Source organism: Acomys russatus, chromosome 20 (assembly GCF_903995435.1).
Source record: "Acomys russatus chromosome 20, mAcoRus1.1, whole genome shotgun sequence".
Classification (NCBI taxonomy): Eukaryota; Metazoa; Chordata; class Mammalia; order Rodentia; family Muridae; genus Acomys; species Acomys russatus.
In genome coordinates, this window is record NC_067156.1 from 13200253 (window position 1) to 13208740 (window position 8488).

General features: G+C 43.5%; 1 protein-coding gene across 1 annotated transcript; it reads right to left on the reverse strand.

Moving 5' to 3' along the window:
• Nucleotides 1–1297: 1297 nt before the first annotated feature.
• Nucleotides 1298–8222, reverse strand: Zscan30 (zinc finger and SCAN domain containing 30). Its single transcript, XM_051163098.1, has 3 exons — nucleotides 7681–8222; nucleotides 7261–7404; nucleotides 1298–2695 (listed from the first exon to the last, which is right to left on the reverse strand). The coding sequence occupies exons 1-3, from the start codon at nucleotides 8086–8088 to the stop codon at nucleotides 1754–1756; spliced, it is 1494 nt and encodes a 497-aa protein (XP_051019055.1). The 5' UTR covers nucleotides 8089–8222; the 3' UTR covers nucleotides 1298–1753.
• Nucleotides 8223–8488: the final 266 nt, after the last annotated feature.

The following is an 8488-nucleotide window of genomic DNA, read 5'->3' on the forward strand; positions in this document are numbered from 1 at the left end:
CTCTGCCTCCTGAGTGCTGGGATTAAAGGCGTGAGCTACCACGCCGGGCAAGAAGATTGAATTTTTAAGACATTTGACAGTGACCTAATAACCTACTTGAGTTTGTGAACTGCTGAAGAGGAAAGTCACATCTCTTGGGCCAGCCCAGGTTTCATATAAAACCTTGCCTCAAAATTACTCAAAGCATGGGACTAGAGACAGCTCAGTGGTTAAGAGCAGGCACTGCTCTTGTAGAGGGCCAGAGTTCCATTCCCAGGACGCTCTTTGGCTTACCTCCTGTGACTCCACTTCCAGGGGCTCTCTTCTTGCTCTGCACGCATTTGCATTCATATGCACATAATTTAAAAACTGTCATTCCAAAGGTATTTCTCAGCACCTGACACTGAAGATGGAGGCTAGCTCAGAGGGTTTAGTGTATGTATGAATTTGAAAGGCTCTTTTATTCCCATGCTCCAAAAACAACCTTAAAGTCTGGCTGTCACAGCTTCCTGTTGCTGTTTATTTGACCCAGGAAATAGGAACTATAAGTGTGTTTTTCCACCTTTCTCACCCTCCAGCCCAACTTGACTCATGTGTTCATTTACCTGAATGATTTAAAAGCAAAACTTTACATTTTCAGTATTATTACAAAACCTCCCCATTACATGCTGATACCACTAAGCAGTTGCAGTGCACATTGAACATATGAATGTTAAAATTAACAAAAATTACACTGAAGATTTTTACCAAATATATTAGGATTAGGGGAAAACACTAATAGGAAACAGTTCAAAAGTTAATTTTGCTATGCATAATTGGGTTATAGGTGATGTATACTTATCAGCACTCACAATTAGAACAAGGATTAAATGATATTTAAAATGTTGAATCATTATTCACTTGTCACCTATAAGAAAAGGCATTTCAGTGTCCACTTGAATGGTCCGTTTATGTTAGCTCTTAAATTATAATTGCACAGCTTTAGGAAATGAGAACTATATCCAGCTTTCCCTCTCCTATTTACAATAGCTATTATTACCAAGTCTTCAAAAATAGGACCTCCTCCTAGGTAGAAACTACCCTCAGCAACTGTGGGTTAATTAAAACTGCACATTTAAATCAAGGAAGAGTTTGGAGACTCTGAAGGACTGACTCAATGTGTATTTCCCTCAAGTGGCAAACCTAATACTGAGGGAGCCTCTGCAGACGCCTGTCCTTCAGCTCACAATGCACTTTACCTTAGTATACATGCATGACTATACAGTAGAAAAACAAGTTTTGTTTTTTACCACACTAATTCTGAACACTTCTGGATTACTTGTGATCTGAAACAGGTTTCCAACCCAGGCTATTACGAAAAGGAAAAGAAACAAACCTGGCTTCTGAACTAGGTTGGTTCAAAGTCAAAGACAACTCCAGCAGGAATGTGGGGTCATGACAGAGGAATGGCTCCAGATTCTTTCCTTACCATTCCACGCATGTGCTGTAACCTCTGCCTCTGTTCTCAGTGTCAGCTCTATCTGGAGTGGAGAATGGGATGATGAGCATATTGGTGAGAATCCTCATCCAAAAATGGGTCAGTCTTTTTGTTTTTAGAAAATACTATTCTAAAAATAGATCTGGTAAAAGTCTTCTCACAATATGCAAGCATTTTGGGTTGATCTCCTACAGAACTGGGCTGGAAAGACAACAGTCCCGCTGCCTGGATGCTTCTGTCTTCTGTGGAGACTTACCTTCAGAGTGAATTCCTTGCATTTCACAATGACACAACCACTTACCCGGAGAGTTGAACTCTGGTATGTGTTCTTTGATGCTGCATAAGGCCTGGCCTGTGCCTAAATATTTTCCCACATTCATTACATTCATAAGGCTTCTCTCCAGAGTGCGTTCTTTGGTGCTGGGTGAGGGCTGAGCTTTGATTAAAGGATTTTTCACATTCATTACACCCATAAGGCTTCTCTCCAGTATGGATTCTTTGATGTTCCGAGAGAACAGACCTTCTCCTAAAAGCCTTACCACATTCAGTACACTCACAGGCTTTGTCTCCACTGTGGATCTTCTTATGCTGAATAAGAGTAGAGCTCTGGCTGAAGGCTTTCCCACATTTATCACAGCCGTAAGGCTTCTCTCCCGTATGAATTCTCCTATGCCTGATGAGCCCTGAGCTGCCCCTGAAAGCTTTTCCACAGTCACAACACTTATAGGGCTTTTCACCACTGTGGATTCTCTGATGTCTAACAAGGTCTGTCCTGAAACCAAAGGCTTTTCCACATTCTTTACATGCGTAAGGTCTCTCCCCAGTATGACTTCTCTGATGTCTGATCAGCTTTGACCTATGGCAAAAAGCTTTCCCACAATCCACGCACTCATAGAGCAGTTTCCCTGTGTGAGTTCTGGGCCATGTAGTACCGTGTAAGTTTAGACTAAGAATTCCTTCACTTCCATTACACTCAAAGATGTTCTGTTCTGTAGGGGTTTTGTTACAGGCTGCCAAACTTAAATAGCTTTCCTGGGAAGAAAGCTGGCTCATATTGTTGCTTGTATCATCACTTCCTCTTTGCTTCTCACTGTTGTCCAGACATCCCATAGTTTGTTCAATTGTCTGTACTGGAGAAGTTTCTCTAGGAAGTCTTCCTGGAGATGCCATGGCCACTGATGCAACACATTCACTAATTTCTTGCTTTGCTGTCAATACTTTGTCAGTCATCATCATCATCTTGTTATCTAAAAATGTGAATAGGATGTGTCAGTTTTTTTCTTTTTTGGTTTATTTGCCAGACGTTGGTGGCGCACATCTTTAATCCCAGCACTTGGGAGGCAGAGGCAGGCAGATTGCTGTGAGTTCGAGGCCAGCCTGGTCTACAAAGCAAGTCCAGGATAGTTAAGGCTACACAGAAGCTCTTGTCTTGAAAAAAAAAAAAAAAAAAGTTGTTCATTTATTATTTATACGATACTCTGCCAGCATTACACCTGCAGGCCAGAAGAGCAGAAGAGGGCACCAGGTCTCATTATAGATGGTTGTGAGCCACCATGTGGTTGCTGGGAATTGAACTCAGGACCTTTGGAAGAGTAGACAGTGCTCTTAAACTTTGAGCCATCTCTCCAACCCATGTGTCATTTTTTTTTTTCATGTTAAAAAATGTTATGAAAGGCACTACAAATAAACCAAAGGAAAAGGGTAAGTGCGGATCTTGCAGAGGACCCACTTAAGTTCCCAGCAACCATAAGTTGGCTCACAACCATCCCTAACTCCAGTTCCAAGAGATCCAGCTCCGTCCTCTGGCCTCTGTGGATCAGGCATGCAGGTGGTGCATATACATGCAGGCAAACATACAGATTTTAGGGATAAGAATAAACAAAAAACAGGGATAGACATACAGCCCAGTGGCAGGGCGCTTACAAATATGAGGCCCTGGGTTTGATCTCCAGGATTGGAGAAGGGATATGGGAGCGGAAATGACAATTAGCTTCCTAATAAAGAACGCGGGCTGGAGAGATGGCTCAGAGGTTTAAGAGCACCAGCTGCTCTTCCGAAGGTCCCGAGTTCAATTCCCAGCAACCACATGGTGGCTTACAACCACCTGTAATGAGATCTGGTGCCTTCTTGTGGTGGGCAGGCACATGTGTGGCAGAATACTGTATAAATAATAAATAAATCTTAAAAAAAAAAAAAAGCACTCAGAGTAAAATGGACAAAGAAAATATATCAGTATTGGAGACCTTGAGTAGTAAACAAGAAAACTACTTGGAGGTGACAAACAGTTAACACCAGCCAGAAACCAGAAAGGAAGATAATATGGGAGTGGAGAAGAGGCGAGGTGATACAGAATAATTAGGAATAAGCTATCTTAAGAGTTGTGGATCAGCGGTACATCTAACAGTGGAACACATGTACTGTAAAGTGTTTGGGAGATAGGTACTGGGCAAAGGGAGGTGGGCAGGAAATGGAAAAGCAAGAAGGCTTCTGCAAATTCTGGCAGGTTCCAAATGGAGCAAATAAATATGAGCAGTAGAGAAACAGCATTTAGGAAGAAGTACTCTGTGTCCTTACTCATCCTGGGTCAGGTGGGAGTATTAGCAATTCACCTCACAAGTATACAGGGCCAAAGAAAATGGATGCAGCCAACTGCCTAAAGGTCAAATCCAGCCATCATACTGCACATCCTTTTATTTCTAAATATTTACTATCTCAAAACAGGAACTACTAGAGACAGTCAATATAAACTGACTTATTTTAAGGGTAAAATATGAACTGTTATTTTTATTCTTTCAAAATTCCTCTAAAAATATGCAGTTTATAGATCAGGAAACTGGAGCTTTCAAGGGTTATGGGAGCTATAGGATTACCACTTGGTAGTCAAGATTAAAGATGGCTCACTTTAGTTAAAGGTCTTTCCCCACATTACCTGCCTGTTGTTTTGGGAGCAGAGCTGTAGTTGCAACTAAGACAACCACCACCACCACCACCAATAATAATAATAATGTAAACTCATTTAATTCATCTTTGGAAAAGATATTCAAGTCTCACAACACCTTGAAAACAACACAGCATTATAGTAAATGCCTGGCAAAAGCTGAGGGCAAGATGGTTTCCTTTTCTACCATTCCTTATGAAAAATTAGAGACAGCAAATATAAGTCCTGTCTGGGCATGGTGGTACATGCCTTTAGTCCCAGCACTTGGGAGGCAGAGGCAGAGGCAGAGGCAGGTAGGTCTCTGTGAGTTCGAGGCCAGCCTGGTCTACAAAGCAAGTCAAGGACAGCCAAGGCTGTTACACAGAGAAACCCTTCCTTGGGGGTGGGGGGAGCAGGGGGGGGGGGAACGAAGAAGCAAATATAAGACCTGAACAATGAAATTGTGCTGTACTTGGATTTCAGAAAGTTAAATCATTGTATTGACAACTTATTCAAGGTTGTGCTTATCTTTAAAAATTAGAGAAAAGGTCTAGGTGGTGGCACACACCTTAAATCCCAGCACTCAGGAGACAAAGACAGGCAGATCTTGGAGTTTGAGGCCAGCCTCTTCTGCATAGCGCGTTCCAGGCCAGCCAGGGTTACACAGTAAGGCCCTGTCTCAAAAAATAGAAAAGAAAAGAAAAAGGAGGATAAAGAGAGGCACAAAAACAGTGTACTTGCCAGGCGTGGTAGTGCACAACTTTAATCTCAGTGCTCAAAAAGCAGAGGCAGGTGAATTTCTGTGAGTTCCAGGCCAGCTTGGTCTACATAATGAGACCTCGTCTTGAAAGCAAAATAAGAATACAGTAAGTACATGTAGTAAAATGATGTGACCAGAGGAAGTACAACCTTCGATGCATAAGTTAGGAAAACAGGTTTTCCCCCTGTCCCCAAAAGACAGCGGGTACAGTAGGTAAGGAACCCTTAACCTCATGTCCACAAAGTACACTCACACCTAAGGTACTAAGAGCTAGCGCTTCAACCTATGGTGTAATATCTAAAGGAAATCAGAGTGAATCGTCAAGACCTTCATAAAACTGAGAAGAGGGCCAGGTTTGGTGGCACACAACTTTTAATCCGGGCACTCAGAAGGCAGGGGAATGGGGCTTGTCTATATATTGAGTACCCAAGCTCAGGATAGGCAAGGCAATCTAGCAAGTCTCCAAAAACCAAAAACAGAGAGAAAAGGAGGGGGAATAGAGACATCTGTCCTGAAGATGCAGGCATTGTTATGGCTTGGATACTGTTGTTCTCTAGGACTTATCTGTTAGGAGCGTGGTCACCAGTATGTAGCAACTAATGGAGCCCTTAAGAGGGCGGGCCTATTAGGAGATCCCAGGGTCCACTGCAGTTCCCTCAAAGGGGTAAGATGTTTCTCACAGAAAGAACTCTTGCAAGGACTGACCCCAAAGTTGCTGTCTCTGCTTCCTGCTTTTGTGTGATCATTTGTTTCTGTCCATAATCTCATAACCAACAACAAGACACAAGGTTGCAGAAAGAGCCCTAACCAGGTAAGAGCCGTTCTCTTAAGACAGTGTAGCTTCATGAGAGGGGAACAAGACTGCTTGGTGAAAATGAAACGAGAAGCACAGTTAGTTAGAACAGGCTAATAGACAGGCTAATGACATAGCTACTGTCCATATGGATGGACGTTGCCAATAACTTATAGTCCTTTTTGGCTCCAATTCTTGGCACCTGGGATATTTTCAGTTTATTGCCTCCTTGTTTAAAAGTCATCCTTGTCCTATCTACAACCCTGACATCACACTAGCGCATGTATCTTATCTGTTGAGGGAGTTGCAAGAACAGTGGAAGGGACTTTTCTGTTCATTCTTACAGCATGTAGGATACTCAACAACACACAGCCCAGTAAATTTCAGAGAAACTGTCCTCCTTGGCAGCTTCCTAGCAAATGCCATGCTATGTCAAACTTCCTGGCAGGCTTTTGGCACCCTAAAGGTAGCATCTACCGAATGTAGCCTGCTGAGCATTTCAGAGGACGTTTCTACCTCCATATCTGTGACGGTACCCTCTCTAACAGATAGGGACCTCAGCCCTAGCAGGAGCAGATAAAACATGGCAACCTCTTACATATGTGTTCTGAGGACTTTCCACCTTAGCCGTGTACATTCTAGAGTCTGGCTTTTAGTTACACTCCATGACAGCCAATGCCTTGCTGTATGCAGTCCAGGCTGGCCTCGAACATGCAACCCTCCTACCTCTGAGCCTTTCAAATTGGCACTGGTATTACAGGTGTTTGCCAGAACATCTGGCTTGCAACTGGCAATTTCTAATATTAAGCTTTCCCTTTTCCAGGTTATTATGACACTTTAGTTATGACACGGTGTTGTCCCTCTGAGAAACTGCCTTGCTAGTGTGACAAAAATATTTTTAAAAAACAGTATTAGTCTTGGAATATGGTATTAAAAACTCACATGAAAGACCTTTATTCTTTTTTTTTTTAAGATTTACTCATTTTGTACATATGAGTGCTCTGCCTGCATTACACCTGCAGGCCAGAAAAGGGCACCAGATCTCATTATAGATGGTTGTGAGCCACCATGTGTACGAAAACTGAACTCAGGACCTCTGGAAGAGCAGACAATGCTCTTAACCACTGAGCTATCTCAAGACTTTTATTCTTAATCCAAGTTAAAAATTATATTGACTCTGCGAGTTTGAGACCAGCCTGGTCTACAAGTGAGTCCAGGACAGCCAGGCTAGACACAGAGAAACCATGTCTCAAAAAACAAAAACAAAAAGAAAGTAAGCCTTGGCACATTTGATAGTCCTCACCTCCATCCTCGACCCTAAATGGTAGGGTTGCCTCATCTCTCTCATGGAAAACCTGGGCCTCCTGGGATTCACTCCTGCAGCGGTTCTCCAAGGACTGCAGCGGGCTACTCAGGAACTTCGGTGTTCCCATGAGTGTCATTTCTCTGCAGATCATTTCTTGGCCATGAGCTGTGTCCTAGAATAACAAGTACCAGTACTGTGACTGAGGATATACAGGGAAAAACTACAGCAATGGAGCAAGACGGAAGAACCAAAAAACTGTCCATGTCTAGAGGAAAAAAGAACAGCACTACAGACCCCCACGACTTGAACTAACGGGTGCGTCATTAATTTACCAAGAGGTGGAAACTGATTAAGTTCCCTGAGAGCTGAGTCGGGGCTACTCAGAATGGCCTCCCTAGTAACCACAAGGAACACAACAGATCAAACCAACGGAGACCTTGCATCTCACCTGCTGCCTGGGTTCATCAAATTCTCTCTCCAGCTCCTCGAGCAGAGTCACGGCCTCCTCTCCATTCCCCGGCCTGTGCTCGCGCACCCAGGCCTGCAGCTCCAGAGGCAGGATGGCCACGAACTGCTCCAGCACCAGCAGCTCCAGGATCTGCTCTTTGGAGTGCTCCTCTGGCCTCAGCCACTGCTGGCAGAGCTTCTGCAGTTGGTTCAGAGCCTCCCGGGGCCCAGTGAAGTCCGAGTAGCCAAACTGTCTGAACTGCTGACGGAAGGCCTCCTGGCTCTGGAGGTCTCCCCGAAGAGCGAAGTCCTGCCTCCAAACATTATGCTGTTCTTCAACTTTCACAAAGCCAAGTCCATTCTGTCCTTTTGAAGCATCACAGGCCAAGGCTGTGACCTCTCTAAACATCCTGGGCAGGACAATCCAAAAGGCTCCCTAGCTGAGGCAGAGAGGAGGTGGATCCAAAACCCCTGAGGAAGACAGTGCTCACGTTACACAGGGAAAGTATGAGCTCAGAATGTAAACACGTTTATAAAGGGCAGCCACTCAGATTATAAATAAAATAAAAAGCTAACCTGCAAATGCTGCTCACTGGTCACAATGCCTGTATAGAAAACGGACTAAAAAGCCACTTCTATACAAATGATAATCTATAGATTATTCCAGATTGTTTTCAGGATATGAGACATAAAATTTTGGTATAGCTAAAAATCATGTGACCTTTAGTGATAACGCCAGGGATAGCACTGGGGAATAATAAATAGTGCTCCATTCGAACAACCACCCTTTTGTCCACAATCCAAATGAG

Bases quoted from the DNA above. Each gene is read 5' to 3' on its own strand.
- Zscan30 (XM_051163098.1), bottom strand. From the start codon at position 8,088: ATGTTTAGAGAGGTCACAGCCTTGGCCTGTGATGCTTCAAAAGGACAG. The intron at 7,405-7,680 runs GTGAGATGCAAG...TTGTTATTCTAG, and splicing joins TTGATGAACCCAGGCAGCAG to GACACAGCTCATGGCCAAGA. The intron at 2,696-7,260 runs GCAACCCTACCA...TTAGATAACAAG, and splicing joins TTTTCCATGAGAGAGATGAG to ATGATGATGATGACTGACAA.